Below are 26392 nucleotides of genomic sequence, written 5' to 3'. Positions count from 1 at the left end.
CTTTCTAGCGATTATTGCATAGTTTGTTGAATTACTTTTAGATTTGCAGATCATTTGGTTTAAGGAAAAAACAGTCATTCTGCCCCTCCGGTTCTTCTCTCTCATTACTCTTTGGGTCCAATTCAATCAAACTGCTGTATTATCACCACAGTACCAATATGGCGCCAGTGTAAGTTCACCATAAAACAAGCCGTTTAATGGCTAGGCTGTGTTTTTCAAAAGAATTGGGACATATTAAGGGATGCAGATTGGTCATTTTAATGGTTAAATCGCTCAGTGGTGAAATGGCTTCTTTGCTATGGAATTTATTTTTGGACGGGACTAGTCAAAAAGTGGTTTTGCGGTAGTTTGATTGGATTTGGCCCTCGCTCCTCCATCATTCCCAAGCCAAACGCTGCCCTCCAGTCCTTCGTCAAGAAGCACTTACAAAGAGATCTTCCCCATTCACCCTGGGTAAACACTCTGAGAGAAACAAGCCTTTCTGAAACGTTGTATATTGCATAGTGTCGAGAATGGCTCCAGAAAACACTTTGCAGCGACTGCCCCAAATTAACGCGTACGATGGCTGAACTGCATCGCCCTCCAGCGCTATGAAATACTGGATGTCAGTTACTCTGTTAAAGCTAATGATATACTCTATATAGCTGATTAACCCCTGAATGTATACACAGCATGTGGCAATGCTCAATAAACTTTTGCATTATAGTGGTCCCATATAACATTCACCTGACTCATATGACCAGCGTGTTCCCCCATGACCAGCACAGAGTCATTACATGGGTCTTTTACAGTCAACTCAGAATGACTAAATAAAGTGATCGATTAAATAAATTTAAAATAGCTCCCAAAAACGGATGCCTAAGCAATTAAAGAGCACAATATCTGTAAACCGATGCTTGCTGAATGAACTAATATTGCCCACAGAAATGTAATAAAATAAACATTTAAATAATACAGTAAGAAAATAAATATTAATAAGTCAATTAATAAGTTTTTAAATAGACATTTCGTTTTTTTTTTTTATGGGTTTTTTTGTCGTCTCAGCAATGCTGGGAACAGCGTGCTTGAACTCACTTCTGCGTGTCATATTCACCAGGGAGTAATTTGTTCATCTCTCCAATGAGTTGGCCAAAATATGTGTTTAGACGTAGCGCTAACAATGTTCTCAGGGCTTCGAACTGAATTTCCTCTCAGAGTTTATTTGTACTGCACTACTTGAACAGATCATAAGTAGAGAGACGATCCAAGAGTCAAGAAAATGTTTTCGAACAGTGGAAAAAAAGCTCCTGTAGGTCTACAGAACGAAGCCGAAGGAATGTGAAGAGAAGTTTTCTCTCCCTTTTTTATAAATAACGATTGGTCGTCCAGTGTGGATCGCTGACATCTACTGTTGCTGTGCTCGATGCTTATGATTTACGGCGTTTGAAGTGAACTTCAGTTTTTTGGTATTTTAATGAATTCCTGCACATAGATCTTTAAAGATAGCTCTCGCCAAATGGGAGAGTTTCACAAAAAGGCTAGTGGCAATTTGAGATTAACAGCTAAAGTAGTAGTAAAATATCTGTTAATAAATAAATAGTACACTCTTATTTCTATAACACATGCCAACTATTTCACATCAACGCTAGATTCAGTTTATATACAGATACATTTTCTTTGCTGTAATCTCTGTAAGATATATTTCATATACAAATGGCTATTTATTGTTTTGTTGTTTTTTTTTTTATTATTATTTTCAATGACTCCCGCTGGGTTTCACGACGACCTTGACTTGACCTACTCACGGATCGGTCTGTAAACCCGGCCGATTTCCGATAACGCGTGAAACTCTTTCCGTCGAGTATGAAGTGATAAACAGAGAATTTGACATTCGAGATGTTTTCGCACTGGTGCATGCCTTTTTCCAGTTGAGAAGGAATGTGTCCCTGTATAGCCTCAGAAAATAAACCACTGTTTTGTCTTGCTTTCTTTTGTGTGTGTGTGTGTGTGTGCGTGTGTGTGTTTTCACTTTGCGTTTGTGTATGTGTGCTCGATGGCTAAGTTTGGACTGGCAAATTGGTCTGAAGTTAAGAGCTGTCACCAATGTTGCGTTTCTTGCCAAAGAGATTCGAGGCATCTCTGTTGCGTAGATTTGGCTGGTTCTTGTATCCATGGGGACTGACAGACCACCGCCACCCACCACGAGTCTCCATTCCAGTAGGTACTGCAGCAGACGGACACGGCTTGTTCTGCAGTAGTTGGAAGAGCATGGTGATCTCGGGCCCTAATCGGGTCAACAGATTTGCCCTCACCAGGTCCACCGTCTCATCGTCACACTCCATCAAACTCTGCAGTAGTTTCCCATAAAACCTGCGGCGAGACAGAGAAAATTCACGCTGAGCCAGTGCGTCAACAAATTAGTGGGTTAAGCAAGATTTGAAAGCTAGAGAGGATGCTGGGAATCTGAAACGAAAGAATGTGTAAGAGTCATTTTCGAACGACACACAAATTATTATTTTCTTTTAAATATTGGCTGCTGCCACAAAATCAGTTGACAATATTTATAGCAAGCTTATGATAGATTACAGTCTACGTCACATTAGACACTTGCGGAGTTTGCACTATTCCTATTTTTATGCAAATTTTGTGCAATGGAAAACTTGATGCTCAAAATTCACATAAAAATGTAATCATAGACTGAAGTGGGTTTTCTTATTTTCTGCATTTGGTAATGGAGACTATCCAGGTTTAATGACACACAAGATAATGCACATAACCTAGTTTATGGAAACACAATATTTCGCATTATCTTGATCTAAAAAAAACCCAAAAACTCACTGTGCCTTCAAAAATCCGAAACAAGGCGCGTAAACTAAAAAATATACTCTAATAATAAAAAAAGTAGTTCTGTCTCATCGATTAATCGTGATTAATTGCATCTAACATAAAAGTTTGAAAATATATATGTGTGTGTATGAACTTTTATGTTAGATGTGATTAATCACGATTAATCGATTTAACAGCACTAAAAAAAGACACTAAATGAAACATAAAAGCCACTGCTATACTGAGAGATGGCAAATGTTCTGATCATGTGACCTTTCTGAATGTGTTTTCTTTATCCGAATTTTCAATGGGAACCCAGCTACTGTGAGGATGAAGGTTCCCACAGTCAAGGAAACCTGGAAAAAAATCAGGGAATTTGTGTTTTTCTGACCTGGAAAGATCATGGAAATTAATAAAATCTTAGAAGTCATGGACAAGTCAGGGAAATTTCTATAATGAATAGTTTAGCTCTGCTCTAAAATATTTAATTGGCTACATATTGCTCTAGTGTAGAGACAAACTTTCTCAGATGCCTTTTGTGTCTGATTTGTGAGCAAATCTTTCTTGTTTTCTTCTTCGAATTAAAAGAAATCGATATATATTTTGAAGTTGCACCTTTAATTTGACTCTCTCATGTTAGCCATATCTGCAAGCAATCTCTGCTGACTGTTCAACACAATCAAAAAAATCATCAAAAAATGAACACAGACAACATATTCTCTACTGCTGGACTCAAGTCATGGATGTATAAGTATTTTGGATTTGCAAATTTCAGTTAAATGTTCATGTTATATATTTTGGTTGCATATGTAAGTTAATTGGTTGTGTAAAATAGGCACATAATATCATAATATTGATCAATATTATAGTGGCATGTTTTGAAGTATTAGCAAATATTGTATCTCTGGGTAAGAGAATTGATGTCGGACTGTATCATGACAAAACTTTATATGTTACAGTCCACCACTGCTAAATTGTACACAAGCAGCTCAGTTGGGTCTTGGTCAATAATCCTTGTGAAAAACAAGTAAATAGTAGCATAGTTTTTAAAATAAGCAATTACAGAAATAATATACTCTACAAGAATATACATGAGTGCAAACTGAATGTAATGTTTCCAGACACTTAACTGCATGTTATACTTAATTGCATTTTACCACTTAATTAGTACAAAAGTACAACCTTATTTGTAATTTCATTATTCTGTTGCATTTAAAATATGGTTAAAGTGTACTGCTGAATGTACTGACAAGCATCTATGGTAAACTAAAATATGCCTTAATGTCATTTCTATTGAAACTTATATGTCATGTACTTAAATATATTTGTAATTATGCATTTGTAATGATGAAGTTGCAATTTAGTACATCTAAAATCTATTAACTTGTGTAATAAACTACTTTTAAGATTTGAAGTACACTACAAGTGCACATTCGATATAAATAAGGGTACATATTTTCCACAAGGGAATCCACCTAACTGATTCTTTAATTTAGCATAATGGTAAGGTCAACAATCCTGAAACCCTTTCTGTGTTTTTGAATATACCATAAGATGGAAACTTTTCATTCCGTTCAAGAGTCTTACCTGTTGGGAATGTGGCTGGGTAGCTGAGCCACCTCTGCAATGGCTTCTGGGTTTGATTTGGCCACTGTACAAATGTCCAACTTGCTGTAACACTCCTCCTGAACCTCCAATATCATCCTCTGGAAGGTTGAACACCGTCTGACTGTTAGAAAGATCTTAGAAGTGATGCCATTGGCGATGCACTTCAAGCTTTCTTTCACAAAAGCCTTTCCCTGCAAAATGAACAGGAAACCACATGTCAAGCACAGGCCTGATCTCTTGACTCCAATCCATCTCATGAAACAGGAGAGGTTTTAGTTTTAATAAAGTGGAACCAGTAAAAAGTAGTAATGATTCTCAAACAAGTCATTTTTTTGAACCAGTTCTTTTTGATGAATCAATTCGTAAAGTAACTTAGTAATAAGAACTTTGCTTGAGGTGGGCGACAAACTAAGGCAGAAAGTATTCTTCTTTTTTTTTTTTTTTAGGCGTACGCTAGAGTTCGCACACAGTCAAACACACAGCCTTGCAAAGTATATTTCACTTGACTCATACACATACACAGGCGTTCGACGCACATGCATTGCGCCAAATTACAATACCTCTATGAGTTACATCCCATATAAACATCTTTGTATTCTTTCATGCTAGAGTTGTACATATGAGGGTACTTTCTAACCTCTTCACACAATCTCTCGTCTGTGTAGGCCTCCAATGTTGCTGTAGCTTGCATGCGTTACGGTGTTGTGAGAAATTGAGTCCCCCCTCCAGGAATCGGTTCTCCTTTAGGACCCAGGCGGTAATGATCAAAAGTTGTTATCACGATGTCTACCGTGATAACATGATTTTGCAGGAATTGTATTCAGGCCCTAAAAATACTACCCATTAAAAGTTTGTTAAACCAATGGGATCACATTTGGGGTCCTAAAGGAGACCTGATTCCTGGGGGGACTCGATTTCTCACCACACAGTTTTGTTCTGTTTATGCAGTTTTTCTTCGAATACCTTGTTAATCGACACCCCCAGGGCATGGGTGCCACCTTGTCGCTAAAGTAATAACTGCAAAAAATTAAATGCGAATACAAAGTGCGTGCAGTTAAAAAATGCGGCAGTGCACATACTATTCAGATGACGCACTGTACGCTGACCCTCACATACGCGTAAAAAAGTGAAGTATACTTTGGCCTTTGGACAACATTTAGTGTGACATATATATTATATATAAGATTAATCAATTAAGAATGGCATTATAATTCACTCTGTGATAAGAACTTTTGAAAATAATATCTCCCATCAGGCCTTTCAGAGTTCAGTCCCATCTCAGTGGAATTCAGCTGCATTCATTTGACAGGATTCATTCAATAGGCGTCTTTGACAATAAAAGGATATTGTGTTTCCATTGATGAACTGATATTCTATTGTACTTTGGCATGAATTACATACCTGAGTGTCGAATTTAGCAGCACTGTAGAGAAAGGACCTGCAGATGTCATGCATGCCATCTGTGTCACAGGTTGAGTTTTCGAGACAGGCGAAGGCACCGCAGCCCACCTGGAGTGCACTGTTCAAGCAGCGTGCCACATCCGCTGCAAGAAGAAAATCACAGTTATATTTTACAAGAACATTACAAGAACCTAAAAGCATTCGGTAACACTTTATTTTGATGGTCCCCTTTAGAGCATTAGACATTCTGTTGACTGTAACTTTGCACTTACATGTCATCTATCTATCTATCTATCTATTGGATTGAGTGATTCTCTGTTCAGTCAATGAAATAAACGAACTTCCTTCTATTACATGGACAGTTCAGCTTGTACATCGTCAAAGAACCTGGAGAATTTAGGGTCGTTGAGGGAGCAGTCTTTGGAGACAGTTTGGACTCCCATTGTGGAGGTATGGGGCAGTTAATGCTAGAACATATTCTCATGGGAAAAGATTTAAGGAGAAACACATTGTGTGTAGTACCAATGAACTTGTAAAACCATTTAGGCAAGATAATTAATTCCTCACCTTGCTTACAAGTGAACATGGGATCATTTTTAAGGGGACACATTCTCATTATCACCATCCAGCCTACGGGATGTTTAAATACCATCCAATCTGGGGGAACTGTAGAACAAACGGGAACGCTCCATGAGTACTAGGATTTTATGTGTGACTTGGTGAGAGTTTCCATTCAGTTCTGATATCAAGCCAAATTTCGTCTTAAAATGACAAATAACAACAATCTTGACTAGCCACTTGACACCCTGAAATGTATAATAACTGAGCCAAGCATTGGCGTCATTACTCCACTCCACTCTCTGCCATAAATTTTATGGGTATTCCAGCTATTTTTCTGTTCTTGGAATTGTGACCCAATGAATGAAGAATACCCACAGCAGGCCTTGAGGGGTTCTTGTGGTAGTCTGGGCGTTCTGTGCCCTATGTTTGCCCTCGTCGTCAGGGAGTGAGAGAGAGGAGTGTAGGGCATGTGTACCACTCTCTATTGGGTTCTGCTAACTGTCTCTTTTGGCACAAGACCCATTGTTTCCATTACCGTTACATGTGACAAGACAATAATGTTCAGCGGGGTTAGTAAGAGGGCCAAAACCACCACCTACAACAGTTCCGCGCCAAAGACTATAAACGTTTTGCCACACAAACTCGTAGCCTGCAGGGCTGGGATCCCATGCCATGCCGAGAAAAAACCTCAAGGGTGTTTGTGTCAGAGGGACTGGTGTTACTGCACACTCACTTTACTGTATCTGAAGGAAAAATAGGCTGTGTGTTGCTGTGTCAATGCTCCTGGCAAAAGGCAGACTTCTGAAATAACCAGAAACCCCCCAAATGTCATGCAATGAATATGTCTATTGTCCATAGGAGCAGGTTAGGGCAAGATCTCAGATGTACATTCTGTTAAGGCCATTTGCTCAGTGTGCACATTAATAGAATATTATGGGTTCAATACAAGTTAAACTCAATTGACAGCACTTCTGGCATTATGTTGATCACCACAATTCGATATAATAGAAGAGGAGCTACGACCTACATTGGGTTACAAAGTTTTAAATATGGATATTTTTCTTACAAAACCTATCACTTCACTTCTGAAGGCATTTATTAACTCACTGGAGTCATACGGATTACATTTATGATGGATGGATGTGTTTTTTGGAGCTTCAAAAACTCTATTCTTCTATTCATTCACTATTCATTGCCATTACAAAGTTGGGAAGAGCCAGTATATTATTTAATATAACTCCAGTTGTGTTCAGCTGAAAGAAGATAGTCACATGGGATGGCTTAAGGGTGAGAAAATTATGGGATAATTTTCATTTTCGGGTGAACTATTCCTTTAAAGGATTAGTCCACTTTTAAATAAACTTTTCCTGATAATTTACTCACCCCCATGTCATCCAAGATGTTCATGTCTTTCTTTCTTCAGTCGAAAAGAAATTAAGGTTTTTGATGAAAACATTGTAGGATTTTTTTTTTCCATATAGTGGACTTCAAAGGCCTCCAGACGGTTGAAGGTCCAAATTATAGTTTCAGTGCAGCTTCAAAGGGCTTTAAACAATACCAGACGAGGAATAAGGGTCTTATCTAGAGAAACGATCAGTCATTTAAAAAAAAAATACAACTGTATATGCTTTATAAACACAAATTATCACCTTGAGCATTCTTCCGTTTTCTGCATTCTTGAAAACGCTTATGCTGTATGTCCTACGCCTTTCCTATTCTACTTACGGAAAAAACAAAACTGGTGCTACGTTCATTCCGTAAGTAGAATAGGGAAACCGATGGTTTCTCTAGATAATACACTTATTCCTCGTCTGGTATTGTTTAAAGCCCTTTGAAGCAGTGGCGATTTCTTTAAGACTGCAAGGGAAGCTCGGCTTCCCTTATAATGTCACAAAATTAATGGTCAAATATGTACTATTGTATTAACATTTTATTGACTAAAAATGCGTTAGAAAACGTTCATCTCAAAGACGAGTTCGTTCAGAATCAGTTACATATAGCAGGTCGCAGGCCCGTCGCCAAGGGGGGGCATTAGGGGGCAGTGCCCCCCCAGATGACACAACGTGCCCCCCTAATAGTCATCCAGCAAACTTCCGATTGAGAGCAAAAACCTTATTTGTGGATCTGGCTATTTACATATTCCAGAACGAAATGTCTTCAGCAGCATTTAGCTCATAGGAAAACTCTCTCTACAACGGTGACTTTAAATAACACATTGTCTTCAGAAATATGAAATAGAAATTAGGCGGAGTGTGTGTGGTTCGGCGATGGACTTGAGACTATTTTCTCACTCAAACCACTGCCTACCTGCTGCTGCTTCTGATTACTTGTAGAGGGAAAAACTGCACATAACTACTGGTCTAGGATCAGTTAATATTAGCATATTGGCGAAACATATTTGGCAAATGATCCAGTGCGCCTCTGTGTTTGCGCTCTGAAGAACCACAATACTTTAGAACGTTGGAGTGTTGAGCACTGTAGCTAATCACGAACAAATCTGTTGATTTCTAGAACGAATTATAATGAGGGAATATTTGCCAGCGTCTACAACTCAAAATCCACTCGCCGCTCAAAACGAGTTTTTGTTCAGTGCTAACTTAAACACCTCTGACTTGTCATTGCGTTCCAGAAATCAACAGATTTTGGTTAACAAAAAATTATGTAAATTGTTATGTAATTATGCAGTCAGTTTAATTCATTGTTACAGAACTTCTTGAGATCGCAATGAACTAAGATGAGCGAGATTTTTTACTGATTATAAAGAGAGCGCCTTTTGCGCACTCTCTGCCAAATTCCGTGTGCGTAATCTGTTAAAATTAACAGTGGTTTGTGAACGTAAACACTTTATTAACAAATAATAATTTATCAGCAGTGTTTATGTTGGGATATGTAGGTTGTGCTGTGACAAGTTAAAGCTATTTCGAGGAAATCTGTTTAAATATGTTTTTAAATGGAAATCGCATCTCCTTACCCTGGAGTTGGTTCACCCTCCGCCTTGGCATAAAATTCATATTTAACGCATTATTACACAAAACGGAACTCGAAACATAATTAGGCCGTATTTATTAATGACTATCACTCGGAGACCTGCCGCCTTCAACTATTTTAATGGTGAGTGCACTCAAAAGTCTTAGTTACACTTAAATATGCTATAGATGTAGGCTAGCCTATTTATTGCTGTTTTGGTATGTATCATTTTTATTATTGTGCTGTTCGAGGAATTGAAAAGCTTTTGTGTCTCGTGTTTGCAAATTATATTGCCATAATGCAAAGGGGTTTCGTTTTTGGTGTAGTTTAATTAGGATCGAATATCTTGTGTTTTTGTGGTAATATAGAACTTTATTTCATTATAGAAGTCTATTTCATTAATAATAAATACGGGACATTATTATTTTGGCGAACGTCTGTTTATCAGATTATAAAAATGTGTGCCCCCCTATGGAAACCGAATGCCCCCCCATTCTATATGTTCTGCCGACGGCCCTGGCAGGTCGGCTGACTCGATTTCCTTCTCATACATTCCCGCAGCGTCACAGTGCATTTCCCTATTGAAGCCCAGCGTCCATTGACTTCAATGGGGCTGCTTTGAACGGTTTTTTTCAGCGCTTCGAAACTAGACGGTCATTGGATAAACGCTGCGATTATGTCCCGCCCACGGACGCTCAGCATCTCTGGGGGTGAATGGGGAGTGGGCTGGCCCGGACGCCGAGCTTCTGCGTGATGATTGGAGGGTCTGTCGAAAGACTGCATCTCCTTTTGACTGACAGCGATTCTGTACTATAAGGAATCACTGAAGCTATTCGCGCTCAGTCCCATCGCGGATTTCTCAAGTTCAGTCGAAATAAAAACTGCTGCAACCTATTTCTTTGATATTTGCTTGGCGAAATTGCTTGATTTTCATCGTACATTTCACACAATTATACACCACATTCCTTGTTTCAGTTTTACAGAGTTTAATTTTTTTTTTTAGATCGTTCATTCATTCATATAACGTTAGTAGGCTAGGCTAGCGTCGTGGGTGAAACTGCGCACGATGGCAGCTAATATTGTCGACCTGATTTTGGCGAAGCCATTTGAAAGTGTTCCTTACGAGGAAAAACTTAGAATTAAACAGCAGGGCAGATCAACACCTAAGATTGATTCAGTGCAAAAGATAGGGGAAAATAACAGGTCTTTTCAGCTCTCCTGGTATGACAAAGTTAGCTGGCTGACTGGAAGTGCTGTGACAAATAAAATGTACTGCTGGCCATTGAGAGGACACTGGTCAAGTCACTTGAAAAGACTCCTAGTTGGTACGACAGGGTCACAGACCATTTTCTTGAAAAGGAACGTAGGGCAGAATTTACTTTTAAATAAATAGACAATTTTATGATGTAGGCCGAAAATGAGCTTCCCCTCTCTGACAGACCAGTAGCCGCCACTGCTTTGAAGCTGCACTGAAACTGTCATTTGGACCTTCAACTGTCTGGAGGCCATTGAAGTCCACTATAAGGAGAAAAATCCTGGAATGTTTTCATCAAAAACCTTAATTTCTTTTCAACTGACAAAAGAAAGACATGAACATCTTGGATGACATGAGGGTGAGTAAATTATCAGGAAAAGTTTATTTAAAAGTGGACTAACCCTTTAAGTGTTCATAATTTTGTTTTGGAGGTCTCCTACAGTGAGTTTATGAGATCCATGGTCAAAAACGTTAATTTTCTCATAGTATACATTGCTGCATCACCTCTTTTCTCACAGTGTCTGAAACAGGTTGATAAATAATCCGGTCTCTCTAAACCCCTCCTTTCTGAGAGCCTCCTCTGCGGTCACACTAGACTTTGAACGTGCAAAATTTCTTCGGATGCTGTAACGGTCATGATATGACATTGCGGTCTACAGCATCTTTTTTATAAACATGAATTCAACATATAACTTAAAGCAATACATTCAAAATATAAAAATATAGAACCTACTCGACTTTACTGCAAAAATATCAGTTAAGAGGTGACGAATCGATCTTCTACTGGTCGCACGTCTTCACATGATGCGAATTTACAGCGTGTGTCACAAATAAAACACCTATTACCATATCTGAATTTCTGGCGGGTTAAAGTAGATGTTGTTTGCATGCAGCCAATGAAGACCATAGACTGGCATTATGCACATTATCATTAGTTTAGTGTGAAAATCACTTGCTAACCTTTTTTGTGTTTTACAGACAACGTAATGGCTAAAACTCAATAATTTCTCATATACAGTCTCCCGGCCTGGCCACGCTGGTGTTTAGCTGGTTTAACTGGATGTCCAGTTGGTCTCTCACTCTGACCAGTTGAAAAACTGTCCAAACGAATCTGGGAGACTAGCTAAAGATAGCAAATAGCTTTTTTCAGCAGGGATCCCACACATCTCATCTAAAGTTCACAACATCTCAAACCATGCTCAGCAGATACCAAGGTACTAAAGTCAGAGATCTCAATATGAGCTCAAACACCTCTCATCAAATTCTTCCAAAACTAAATGATCTGATCTGTGCAGGTTCACATTCACATCAATATTGTCACTGTTTTGTTTCTATTTTCAGTCTTCCAAAGGAATTTAAGAAGAAGCATCAAAGACAAAGTTGAAACTTCAATGAAACACAACTGAAAACTTTCCAGAGCTATGACAGAGTCATAAAAATGATAAACATCTTCGTTTTAATATGAATACAAATTGTATCACTTTCTCACACTCGCTGTTAGCGCTGGGTCAAGTGATGGTGAAATGCTTCCATGACTGGCCTCTCTTATCAATAGAACAGTTTTCCTTGTGAATACATGACTATAAGTTGTTCTGCTTCAGAGCAAATTTGTACCATGGTGTTCACAAACTCATGTGATCTAACCTGAGGAGTCTTGCTGACCCATGTCTGAGCATTTGGTGTGCTTTTAGACTACTTACCCTTGTGAAAAAGAAGTATGCTTAGTTGCGCACTTATAGTTTACTTCAAATCCTACAAGTATAGCCTATATATATATATATATATTTAAATGTGTACTTGCAGAAAATATTATATTACTGTATTAAAAGGCCACTTAAATGTACTTAAAGAGAGTTCCCTTTCATGACTGTTTCTTAACACACTTAAGTACACTTTGTAATCATGCCAAATGAAAAGGTTTTACCTTATAGTACATTTTAATCATTGTTTTAAAGGATTAGTCCACTTTTAAATAAACTTTTCCTGATAATTTATTCACCCCCATGTCATCCAAGATGTCCATGTCTTTCTTTCTTCAGTCGAAAAAGAAATTAAAGTTTTTGATGAAAACATTCCAGGATTATTCTCCTTATAGTGGACTTCAATGGGCACCAAACAGTTGAAGGTCAAAATTAGTGTCACTGCAGCTTCAAATTGTTCAACATGATCCCAGATGAGAAATAGGGGTCTTATTTAAACCATCGCTCATTTTCTGTAAAAATTTTTTTTAAATTATACAAGTTTTAACCAGACATGCTCATCTTGAACTAGCTCTCTCTTCTTCTCCTCTATTTGAATTCCAGCAGTGTAGACACTGCTAAGTGTATTACTGCCCTCCACAGGTCAAAGTTTGAACTAATTTTTATATGCAATATTCTAGTTCAATAGTATATAACAATTAGTTCAAACTTTGGCCTGTGAAGGGCAGTATTACGTTTAGCAGTGTCTACACTGCTGGAATTCTAATAGAGGAGAACAAGAGAGAGCTAGTTCAAGATGAGCATTTAAGGTTAAAACTTATATAATTTTCAATTTTTTCAGAAAATGAGCGATGGTTTCACTAGATAAGACCCTTATTTATCATCTGGGATCATGTAGAACAATTTGAAGCTGCAGTGAAACTAATCATGACCTTCAACTGTTTGGTGCCCATTGAAGTCTACTATAAGGAGAATAATCCTAGAATGTTTTCATCAAAAACTTTAATTTCTTTTCGACTGAAGAAAGAAAGACATGGACATCTTGGATGACATGGGGGTGAATAAATTATCAGGAAAAGTTTATTTAAAAGTGGACTAATCCTTTAATACTCATTTTTGTGCTTTAAAGAGGCACACTTATTTTGTTGATTAACATAATGACTAACATACTAAAGCACATTAAAAATATATAATTTCAATAGAAATCACAATAAAATATATTTTAGGATCAAAAAAACACTCTTAAAGGGGACCTATTATTCCCCATTTTACAAAATGTAAAATAAGTCCCTGATGTCCCCAGAGTGTGTATGTGAAGTTTTAGCTCAAAATACCACAGATAATTTTTTATAGCATGTTAAAATTGCCACTTTTTGCGGTTGAGCAAAAACACGCCGTTTCAGTGTGTGTCCCTGACCTAAGAGGGCAGAGCTTCAAGAGCTGATTCTCCAGTGTCAGGAGTCAGTCAGGACGCACTATAATGTCAGAAACAGATAGAACAGGTATAGTTTAGTTAAATTACGGTTATAACTTATATTCTAAGTCTTCTTCCACTATATTAGTACAAGCCTGTTTACCAGACCCCATCCGAATGATCTCCAAAACTTTACAGAAGTGTTTTATGATGTTTATTGTACTTCACACAAAATATGAAGCGTCTGTTTTCACTCTAGAAAATCACTGTAAGAGCTTAATAAAACACAGTGCATGTGTGCATTAAAATATTATCCATAAACTCTCTCTCTCTCCCTTGCATTATCATCAACATACACAGCGAAGTACACAGAAATACTTGTTACAACTAACAGTAAACAAATATATACAGACCTTATGCCTTTTCGGGTGGTGTTTAATAAACTGGTAAACTTTATATCTGTAAATCAACTCCGATGAACTGTAATAAAGTGCTCTCACCTTCATTACTGCCGTATCCAGTATCACTCTGGAGGCTGTAATCTGGATCATGAACAGTTTACTGATCTATCCTTGAGTAACAACTTTTTAGCACAACCTCTGTTTTGTATTGTCCCTTTGTATTGATATTCGTTCACAAAGTAGTCTGGTGTGAAATGATTCACGCAGACATAAATTAATTTCGGTAGAATTGAGGGAAAAAAAACTAAATGAATCTACCTCATCTTCAGCGGCTCAGATTTAGGGAATAAATGGAGAGAGCTCTGTGGATTAATCCATCCAGCTACAGAACACATAAAACGCTTGGGAGACGTTCTCGTCAGTGCAGCGATGGCATACTGTACAACTGGCTGTGATCTCCCTCAGGGCGGTTCTATGTTAAAACGGCAGTGTCTGTCAACATTCGTGGGCGGGGCATGTGGCTAATGTGACGTCACACTGCCAGGGATTTGGAAACGGCTTGCTCTGAGACACTGCTTATGATTTACAGGGATTAAAAAAAAAAAGAGTGGTTGGATTTTTATCATTATAGGGTGGTTGTGCACACACACTGCCAACACACAGATATATAGCCAAAGTTTAAACTATAATACATTTTCATTTAATTGCAAATAACATACAATAAAATGTCTAAAAGCATTACATTCAGTCATATCATTTTAAAGTACATTATTTCTGTAATAAGTATTCTCTTTACAGTGTATTTTTTCGACAAAGGTATTTTTTCATTTAAATGTATGATGAAGCCAAATTACACTGCGTCTCCCAGGGAAAACAAATGAAATTACTCTGATTTTGCTACTGTTATTGCATTATAAGAGGGCCTTTTCTGTATCATCGGACACTCCTCTAGACGTCATCAGTAACCTTACAGGGGAAAGTAGAGTTACGGATGAATTGGGCCACACAGTTAAGGGGTTGTCCCTTTTTATACTGCTCATGGCTGAGAAGAGACGTAAAATATGGGTCTGATATTGCATTTGATGCTTTCATAGAGCACTTATTGTATTGCAGTGGGAAAACAGGCATGATGATTAGACATATTGTGACTAATGAAACTTGAACACAGCTTGGCCGACTCACTCTGATCATTTTGAGGGTACTGCGATGGGCCCTGACAGGTCAGGACTCATTTGAGATCCAAGAAAACACATCAATAGACAATGCACAGTCTTGTGTTTGCTTTCTCTCTTACTCAGTCATGTATCATCAAGTGCTGTAAAACCTCAACTGGGTAAGTTATCAGAGCCCCTATATACTGTTCTTGACAGGTGATATTACACACACAGACTAATAGGGTGAATTGTTGGAATGAATAATTCATTTTCTACACTTGCATAGCTACCTGTTCAGATTTCAACTTGCAGAGCGCATGACCCTGACTTGAACTTGTGGCCCCTGAGTGTCAGTGTTTCACACCAGACTCCAATGCATGACTCAGCTGTACCTCAAAGATTTGGAGGCGGCACTGCAATTGTTTTAATATGTCAAGCAGAGTTCATTCATTTATGACTGGACTTTTTTTTCACTATTTAAAGATTCCATAGGTGGCTCATCAATGTACAACAAATGAGGGCACTGACACTGCAGAGCCTTAAAGGGATAGTTCACCCAGAAATGAAAATTTGCTGCTAATTTACTCACCCTCAGTCCATCCATGATGCAAGTGACTTTTTTTTTCTTCTCCAAAAGAACAATATAGATGATTTCTAGCTGAAACCGTGCTCCTCTGTGATTCATATAATAGAAGTTGATGGGTGCCATCACTTTGAGATTAAAAAAAAAACATATGCAGACAAAACAAAATTAATACACGTGGCTCCTGATGATACAATGAGATCTTAAGAAGTGAAACGATGCAATAAACTGAACATTATTTACAACATTTTGCCTTTGGAAAATTGTCCTAAGTGCGACTTCACAACAATCTGGAGCACAAGCTTCCTGACGCATAATGACGTATGAGCTCAAACTAGGGCTGCTCCCTAATAGCCGACTAACCGTTAGTTGACGAGAAGAGGCTTAGTCAACCAAAGTGTTATTATTCACTTAGTTGCAGGAAAAAAACTATCCAAAGGAAGTGGCAAAGTCACACAGTCTGTGACGGACAGATCATCAACAGCTGGACATCCAAACGCTGGCCTGTCATTCATCGACCTCAAAATATAGCTATTATATACATATATATATACATATATATATATATATATATATATATACATACATATATATATATACATACATACATATATATATATATATATACATACATATATATATATACATACATATATATATATATACATACATACATATATATATATACATACATATATATATATACATACATATATATATATACATACATATATATATATACATACACCTATATATATACATACACATATATATATATATATATATATATATATATATATATATATATATATATATATATATATATATATATATATAAAATAGCAGCAACTTTTCTATATAGCAAAATAACTTTACATGGCCGCTCGCTTTAACGTTAACCTAGAGAAATGTGGGCTATTCAAGTGTTTGTGCAGAGTTTGAAAGCTGAATAGTAGCACGCTTACTGCACGACAGCTAACACGGAGGCGCCGGTGCGATCACTTGCACTTAAAATACTTACGTCATATTTGGTCATACAGATAAGAGTAATACATATTTTGAATCTGTGAAGAGTACTTTTATTTGTGTGCTCGCTCAACAACAACAAAATGTTGTGCTTTTGTAAAATAATGAAAGCAAACAAGGTGCGCTTTCTACCGTGAACTTGTGAACTTGAGTGCACCAAAAAAAGAAAAGAACCAAAACTCCATGTAAACTTGCCTCACAAACATGAAATTATATCTATCCGCTCAAGTCGTAACGTAAGGAACGCTGTTTCTGGGTCCAAGCCTCAACTTGTTTCACTTGAGAATGCCATCAACAGCCATTTATGAGCGCCATTTATTAATATTAAACATAAAACATTTTAAAAAGTTAAACATTTTAAATACTTACAGTCTCCGTGCTCACAGCGTCACAGACATTAATATTTTAATGATTTATAAAAGATGAATCACTGTCTGGCCATCTGGAATTTTGGTATGGAGATAAAGGTTATGATTATATATTTTTTGTAGTATTACACCAAATTGTGTTTGTGTATATTAGCATGCGGGGGTGAGATAGAGCGTTTGGACTCGGAAGCGCTGCCGCGTGACGTTAGATTAAACAACCGAATAGAAAGTGAAATGTCTACTTTTATATGAACCTATTCAAATGGAAAACAAATATTCTCAGTTTATGTAATCCAAAGGTGCCTGCACTACTGCGGAGATGAAGAGTCAGCATAGTCAACTTCATAACTGCAGCCAAAAACACTAGTTTATCAATTAATCAATTCTGCCGGTGCTCTGTGGCAAACTTTATGCGTGCGCTTGAGCACTGATTAAGCTATGTACGCATTAAAGGTTCTTTATTATAATTTATATATATTATTAAACATGTGATTAATCAACTAAATGCTTAAAATTAATGACTACTAGTCGAGCAGAAAAATCTTTAGTCGAAGACAGCCATATATACCCGACTGAGACTGCGCAAGTGAACATAATCTTAATTTTTTTATATAGGTTGCATCATCCAGGATAAGCACAAGTACCTCTTTGATAAACAATTGAACATATGTGTCCGCCCTCTCTGTAGTAAACAAACAGCGTAGCTCACACGAGGTCACTCCCACACATACGTCATTATGCGACAGGAAGCTAGTACTCCAGAGTGTCGTGAACATGCTCAGGAGGACCGTTTGTCGAGGCTGTGGATTACAGGTAAAAATATTGTAAACAATGTTCAGTTTCTCGCATATACTGATCAGTTCACTTCTTGAGACCTCAATGCATCACCAGGAGCCGTGGGTATTCATTTTGTTTTGTCTGCATATGTTGTTTTGAATCTCAAAGTGACAGCACCCATTGACATCCATTATATGAATCACCGAAGACCATGGTTTCAGCTAAAAATCTGCTTTACTCTTCCACTGAAGAAAAAAAAGTCACCTACATCTTGGATGGCCTGAGGATGAGTAAATAAATTTTGAATTAAATTAAATTTTCATTTTTGGGTGAACGATCCCTTTAAGATAATGAGAAATAAATTGCAGTTGTAAATGGATGAACCCCATAAAAATGTCTCAATAACATATCAACTAACTTTGGAAAATGAATACTGCAATTTCAGCTTGAAGAAATTAAATGTAAAAAAAAAACATTTTTTAGCAATAATCTTTTCTTGGAATATACCCTTCTTGTTATGTTTTGTAAAGTATATACTGTTCATTTTGCTTTTTTGGAATTATTGGTGCACCACTGTCGCTTTGTCTCAAAAGCACTGAGTCAGTACATGTCTCCCTGGCAACTAAGTACAACAGGAAGTTATGCAAATACCAAGTGGAGTTTGACAAAGGTTTTCACGTCCTGACCAGAGACAGAACGGAACTGAGCGTCCCGCACCACACACAGATCCGCTATTTGACACTTGGACAAGCTTTTCTCTGCAGCATATGAATTACTGACTTCATTCATGACAAAGCAAGAACCTTTTGTAACACTAACACCAGATCTTCAGTGTCAATCTAATGAGCAGTAGGTCAGAACAATTCATCATCTGTAATAATTTTGGGCCCTTTCAGGTGCACACAGTGTCATTTAAAGCATCCTACTAGTGTAAGCGAACTGCCCACCCTCCAATTCTCTACCTGCGTAATCTTTACACCTGCTGTGGGATGTTCTAAAACACCTGTCATTTTCAAATAAACCTGAAGAGCTTGGATAGCTGGTTCATTTGATGAGAACTAGAACATGGAGCATGATAGAATGGCCTCACCAGGGAAAGCCTTTTATATAAAGGATCTTCACAGAAAATTATTAACCTACATTAAAGTGACAGAAAATTCTGTCATCTTTTATTCACCCTCAAGTTGTTCTTACAAACATGATATTTTGAAGAATATGGGTAACCAAACAGTTGATGGACCCCATTGACTTCCATGATACTATGAAAGTCAATGGGGCCCATCAAATGTTTGGTTACCGACAGAACTTACATTTTTAGGCGAACTATCACTTTAAGAAAGGAACAATGATATATATCTATTTAGAAAGCACTGTAGTGATTTCAAATGTATGTAATGTTTGCTAAATTGGGATGAGAGGGTTTAAATGTCAAAGCCTTTGAAATTTCAAATCTAGTTTGGTTTTGTCCATATCGGGAATGTGCAGGTCTTGAATGCCCTACATGTTAGAAAATAAAGGTTCTTTATTGGCATTGACAGTTCCATGGAACTTTTAATATCCATGGAACCTTTCCATTCTACAAAAGGTTCCTTAGATGTTTAAAATGTTCTTCACACTAAGAAAAACATGGTCGTTTTAAGAACTGCTCACTGAAAGGTTCTTTGGGGGACCAAAAATGGTTCCTCTGCTGTGAAAACCCCCATTTTGGAGCCTTTATTTTTAAGAGTGTACATTGATAAATCTACCTGTCCAATATGATGTGAGAAATGAAAAACACATTTTGTTTTACAGTAACCTGTTAGCTGTGGATATAATGATATATAAATGATATAATGTCAATACCAACATTTTTTAGCTAATTTAAAATGTGCTAATACCATAATGGAAGATCACATGATGACTTAAAGATCATAAAAATGGCAACTGAGGCTAATAATAACATTAAGACAGAACCAGCGTCACCCAACACAAATGCAAAAACACCATCAGAGTAACACAGAATATAATCCAATTATCACACAAGCAAGAATGCTGTAATAGTGAATATCAGCATGACAAAGCCATACTTATATTCAGTACACAGGATGATTATGAGGATGCTATTACTTTTCTATAAATAAGAAGTAAATATTAACACTTGACACAGAATTTAACCACTTGCCAAATGCATGTTGCAACCCACTCAGCAAAACAGTGAAGTGCACCAGTTCTGTTATATAAAATACCAGCACTCTTGGTAACATGTTCGACCAATCAGATTAAAGGAGTGGGAAATCTAAACAAATGTGATGGGTTGCATGCAGGGAATTTGGCCATTAATCTCCATTCATTTTAAGGTGATTCATACATTGTGCCATAAAACAATCTAATATAATATAGTATTTTCTTTTTCCTGTACATTATAAGGTACATGTTTATTGTATTATATTTTTGTCCCTCTACATAGTATAATGCAATACTTTTTAATTAAAAGATACACCATTTAAAAAACAAAACAAAAGTGTATTTATTGCCTTGTTAAATGCATATTCTTTTAAATTATAGGGCAGACTAATTAATAGATTTTACTTTTAATTTTACAATTTTACAGTAAAAGTAGGCTATTGTCTTGAAACGTTATGTGGTAAGGTAACCAATTAACAGTTTTTTTTTTTAATTCTAGCATTTCCCCCCCAATGTAGAAACTCCTTCTTTTGAGGCTGAAAGCGACGGCGGAATCATCATTCACATTCATTCATCTCGCTCAATGCATCAAAAGAAGCTCATCATGAGCTATGATGAGTCCTCGTATGCAGGTCAGAGGATGAACATGATATTCACTCAGCCTAGCTGATACATCTGTCACAGAGCAGGTCAATTGATGCATTGGATGAGAGCTCGTCATAGAGATGACAGCTCTCATATGATCTAGCCTACACCAAGCAAACCCAATGCATGCGCGTCAGCACACAACCGGCACATTATTCCAGAACGCTTCCTACTTACAGGGGCTGTTGTGGGAGAAGCGTGCTCTCCTGGGCGAGTAGGATTCGTTCTGATCCAGTTCATACGCGGAGGCGATGAGCACGGCGAGCAGCAAAAGTCCGGTCCTTGGCGGCATCTCTCACTAAATGACACTGTGGCTTTTATGAAGGGCAATAAAAGAGGATTTCCTTTAGGTCTTGCGCGGTGTGCGGTGCGTGTTCTTGGCCACTTCGTTGAGGAAATGCGTGTGATGTGGGCAGTATCATGAAGGCTCTGTCTGTCCGGCTGATCTCTTCAGCAGTTTCTTCTTCCAGCCGCGTGCATGACAGGAGCGCAGGTCGCCCTTTATATGTGCCCGAGCATCACGAGCTCGCCGCTCAGCCCAATCACATCACAGCAGGCGCTCTTACACAGCCTCAGCTCAAACTTTCATTCATTGATCCGTGGCATTTAAATGGGCTTCTCATATGGCGTAAAGTTTGCTGTTGCTTTTAACTTGGCAAAGGTGATTGGGGAAAACGCTCACATCGTCGCGCTGTTGATATATACAAATAGACGTCCACTCCAAAGAGACAGACGCGAGATTGTCTCATATTTGCACATTCATATAGTAACCTCACAACGGAGCTCAAGTGTGATTCAACTCAACTTTACCCTACTTAGGGGGAAAAATTGCAAAGTGCAAAACCCCTCTAAAAACCAGCAAGTTTAACTTGATCACATGTGCTTCTAAACATTGCTACAGCAACTATATTGCATACAACTTAGATAAGAAAAGAAAAAAATCACCATCTATTAATTGATTTATCTTAATTCCCTTTTAGGCAAGCTCAAAAGTGACCAAACTCCTTTAAAACCAGCCAAAAGACCAACTTCTGGTACATCCTCATAATTTAGGATTTAGATGAGTAAAATGGCCCATTAGATAATAATATGGCATCCATGTGACCCCCGTCCTGTTAGTGTAATGATCACGCAAGTCTAAATCTCATTACTCGCCTTGAACAATGAGAGCTTGTTTTTCTTTTTTGTTTTATCTTTTTTTTTTTGGTTTCATTCAGTAATCCTTGTAGTATTATATTTCAACTGTCTGCAAAAGCTTTGGCACTGTGTGATTACCAGGATCGCGTTTTAGTCAAATGTATTGCGTTCTTTGTTTTTCTTAACTGTCTTTGAGAAATAACATTTGAAGTTATTCAAATGACTCGCATTTTTATCGCTTTGGCATTTTGACGGACCCTCTACAATAATGGCGCTATTGTCGGGGAAGCAGGCGGAATTGTCTCCAGCTGAGAGATAAACTACGTAGTTATTGACATAAATCATGTAGCGCATGGAAACCATCACTGTTTACTTTGCTCGCGCACGGCGCACGTGCAGAAGCGCACGCGTGATGTGACACTGAACAATCGCCCAATCTGCACAGTCATGGTTTAGTGAAAAATCTGCTCGTTTTTAGCCTTGAAGGAACAGAAAAGAAAGTGTTTTATTCTGAACACCCTTTAATTCATAACTAGGGCTAGTGGTTTCACTTTTCCCTTCCAATAAATATATTTCTCAGACACACACCTTGATTTCTAGCTACAGTAAACATGTTCAACCTTATTGCCCAGGGGAAAATATTCATTTAGGACATGCTGACCTTTTGTCTTCTGCTGGGGCATGTTGTGACTCTATATGGGGTAAGTTGTCACATACTGTAGAGAACCTACCATTAAACATAATATTCAGGCTTTTCAGAACAATTAAAAAAAACTAAATTAAACAAAACAGCAAAAATATAACAGGCATTGTACAAAAAGTGTACAAAGGGTGTAGTGACATAGGAACGAGGTTCACTCAGTTTACTGTTAAACTTTTTATCATCACCAGTTATTATACCAGCCCTCAACAAACATTCTTCATTTGCTGAGTAACGCAAACTGCGTGAGCTCTTTTCCCATCCGTGCGTGTGGTACTTTCAGCAGGTGTTTCCAAGTGAAAACACCATCAACGGATTGTGAGTCATGAATGGATTTGTGCCTCACCCCCTACTTACAGATCACCACATCCTCTGCAATGCCATCAGATGAATCACAAGGTCTTATCTACTATTTTGCCTTTGACAGGAGCACAGTAAAGCACCAGAGACCTCAGCCACATCATTTATCAAATCACATCACTGCGATGTACCTCTATAAAATGCACCAGTGGTCTTGATATATTCAACCTTTAACTTTTTACATCTAAAGCACTTTTTTTTTCTTCCAAGACAGTGATTGTACATGATGCAGCCTTAACTTGCTAATAAAGTGAAAGCCTAAATGCTCCTTGAAGACTGTTAAGGAATGTACTATTCTCACTAATTTCACTAGTAATGGTGAAAAATACAATAGATGGCAGGAAAGGTCAATCTTTTTTCACTTAGGGCATTCAGGTGTAGAAAAAATCAGATAAAGAATAGTTCTGAAACTCAAAGTTCAGTAATTTGCCTGTAAGAAATTGTTAGGTTGTAGTATTTTTTTTTTTCTTTACAGATTCAGTTGTATTGGTGGGCTGGATTCCTCCCAAGCGTCTTTTCACTTTGATCTCTATATCAAGCTTTTTAAATGATGTTTTTAAAACCTTTAATGTTCAGGGGTTTGGTTTTTAGATGTGCTTTATGGTAGGTCTGTAGTTTTATTTATTGCGACAACTTTACACCTAATGTATTACGAATATAGCAAAAACCCCAGAGTTAAATAAACTCTGCTCAGAGAACATATGGTCCCTCTCCTCATAGAGTTAAAATAACACTGAAGCAGTGTTAAAGTTAATGAGATAATATGCTATTTGTGGAGTTGTTTAATCAGATCTTAAAGAGATTTAATGTCTTTTATCTTCAGTTGAGTTAATCTTAGGCTGTGGCCGGGAGTCAGTTGTAGTTCTTGTGTTTCTCTTCTGTGGTTCTGCTTGTTAACAGCAGGTGTTCATCACTAATGCTCAATCATCACTTAATTAATCACTTAATTATCTCATTAACTTTAACTCTGCTTCAGTGTTACTTTAACACTATATAGAGAGGGACCATATGTACTTTGAGCAGAGTTGATTTAACTCTGGAGATTTTGCTGTGTATCACTCTTCTCAACTTCTAGTGACCTTCTTCATTTGTCAGTTATGTTGACATATTTATAAAGAAAACACACAGCAGACAAAATCAAGCAGATATCGTGTCTGCTACTCCAGGAAGGTTGATTCTTGTATTCTCTCAGCAACTTATGCGAGTAGTCTTTAAATGCTTTGGCCAATACACGGCAGTGTGATGCCAAACTGTGATTGATTTCAGCCTTATGCCAGTCTGTTATTAACTGAGCAACTACAGAACATCAAAATTTATTACATAATTTAGCTTTTTAGGTTGAAGAAAGCATTATGACAAACAGAATGAAGTATAGTGGCTTCTAGGGCCACTTTCCTGGTTGCATTCACACCGCCAGTAGAGGGACTCTGAAGTGACATAAGACTTAATTTAAAGGATTAGTTCACTTCAGAATTAAAATTTCCTGATAATTTACTCCCCCCCCCATGTCATCCAAGATGTTTATGTCTTTCTTTCTTCAGTCGAAAAGAAATGAAGGTTTTTGAGGAAACATTTTTCGCCATATAGTGGACTTCAATGGGAAGGTCCAAATTACAGTTTCAGTGCAGTTTCAAAGGACTATACACGATCCCAGATGAGGAATAAGGGTCTATCTAGTGAAACGATCGGTCATTTTCTAAAAGAAATAAAATAAAAATGTATATATTTAACCACAAATGCTTATCTTATACTGCTCTGCGATGCGCTACGCATTACGTAATCACGTTGGAATCACGTTCCTATTGTGCTGGGTTAGACCCTACTCTGAAGTAGTATCTAATTTAGTTCCCCCAAAAGGTGTTCCTATAACTAAAATCATTTCCAGTTCCTATGATGCGAACACCATCAGGAACTGGAATAGTTATAGGACCTATGAAAAGGATGCAAAAGCTTCATATGATAACAGGGGTGCCAGTCCAGTAACACATCACATCAGTCAATCAATGCCTCACTGCATGTGTGCAGTAGACTTGCCAAAGCATGAGGAAATGACTTTTAGATTACATTAGTCCTTGCAGTTCTCATACGAGGGAACTGTAGATCTGAAAGACCATATTTTGGGGGAACCATACATGTTATCCAGAGCTTGCATAATGATGCAGGTGTAAAGTCAAACTATGTTTGAGTAATTGCAAACTTTTTAGTCCAAACAATGTGTCTAGAATGCTTTCAGAAACGTGTTCACATCACACCGTTTTTAAACATTTAGTCGCCAGGGAGCTCTTTAATAAAATGGGGTAATTTCTTGAACGCTGTCTTACTGAATGCTATACCATATTTCTTGAGTGCATTTTGACTGTTCCTAAGATATCCATTCTGTGCAAATGTTGGAAGACAAATTCACCCCAGCAAAAATGAAGAAAATGGTATTATAAAATCCAATTTTCTGCAAGAGTGACTCACGCAGTGTTTAGATTGTGGCAAGGATTTCAATCCAGCTGTTCTGGGAAAGTTATCAGAATTATTATTATCATTAAAATGGCTCCCTAGGGGCACATTCAACAATTTGAGGAAAAAAAAAAAAAAGAGTACAAAATATTTTTTCGATGTATTTTTACCTTTGAGAGCACTCTTTGGATGTTCTCAGAACAAGCATACCCAGCAAAACTGTTCTCAAAATTTTGGTTCCTTTCCCAATTTGATTTTTCAGAACATAGACAACACATGGAAAGACAAGGATAAATGATGTGTAGCAATGTGTTTCTTCATCTCAGCCTAGCTTTGGCATCTTCAACCAGCAACTGACTTTTCGGTCATGGTTTCAGTCATGACACACCATGTCATTTATTTAGTGCAAAAAACAAAACAAAAAACCATCTAATCCAGACTGTACCTTTTCATTCATTTGAGGGAGTACCTAGAAAAAGGCCTAAAGATTCAACAGCTGCGCTCACATATGGACTGAATTCATCTTTGGCTAGTTACAGAGGTAAGTCAAATTCAGGTGGTCTTCCACCACAAATAAATGTAACCCTGGGGAATAGTGATATATCAGGCAAATGAAGTCTCCTCCTACGAGTGGTTAATCAGGGACGTGTTACTATGAGAAATAGAAACATCTGGATGTAGGACATGAGGAATTATAAACCTTTCGTCATTGTGAAGTCACTAATCTACTGGACTCGGCTTTCCTAAGAGTGTGTATGTGGGAAAGAAAAGAGTGTTTAGATGTGTGTATGCTGGGCAAGGGTTCAAAGACAGGCCATGGTGGCAACCAAAAGTGAGCATTCTGCTTTGGCCTGATACCACACGTGGCGTATTTGCATTGCTTTGCATGAAAGCAGTTTAACTGATTCTAAGATTACTC

At 37.6% G+C, this 26392-nt stretch overlaps 1 protein-coding gene across 1 annotated transcript; it reads right to left on the bottom strand.

The window, feature by feature from the left end:
* Window positions 1-1303: 1303 nt before the first annotated feature.
* On the bottom strand, window positions 1304-21180 carry stc1 (stanniocalcin 1). Its single transcript, XM_067394065.1, has 4 exons — window positions 21006-21180; window positions 5815-5957; window positions 4393-4604; window positions 1304-2349 (listed from the first exon to the last, which is right to left on the bottom strand). The coding sequence occupies exons 1-4, from the start codon at window positions 21118-21120 to the stop codon at window positions 2067-2069; spliced, it is 753 nt and encodes a 250-aa protein (XP_067250166.1). The 5' UTR covers window positions 21121-21180; the 3' UTR covers window positions 1304-2066.
* Between the last annotated feature and the right edge of the window lie 5212 nt (window positions 21181-26392).

This window comes from Chanodichthys erythropterus, chromosome 9 (assembly GCF_024489055.1).
Source record: "Chanodichthys erythropterus isolate Z2021 chromosome 9, ASM2448905v1, whole genome shotgun sequence".
NCBI lineage: Eukaryota > Metazoa > Chordata > Actinopteri > Cypriniformes > Xenocyprididae > Chanodichthys > Chanodichthys erythropterus.
Note: the sequence above shows the minus strand (reverse complement) of the source record. Positions and strands in the feature narration are given on the sequence as shown.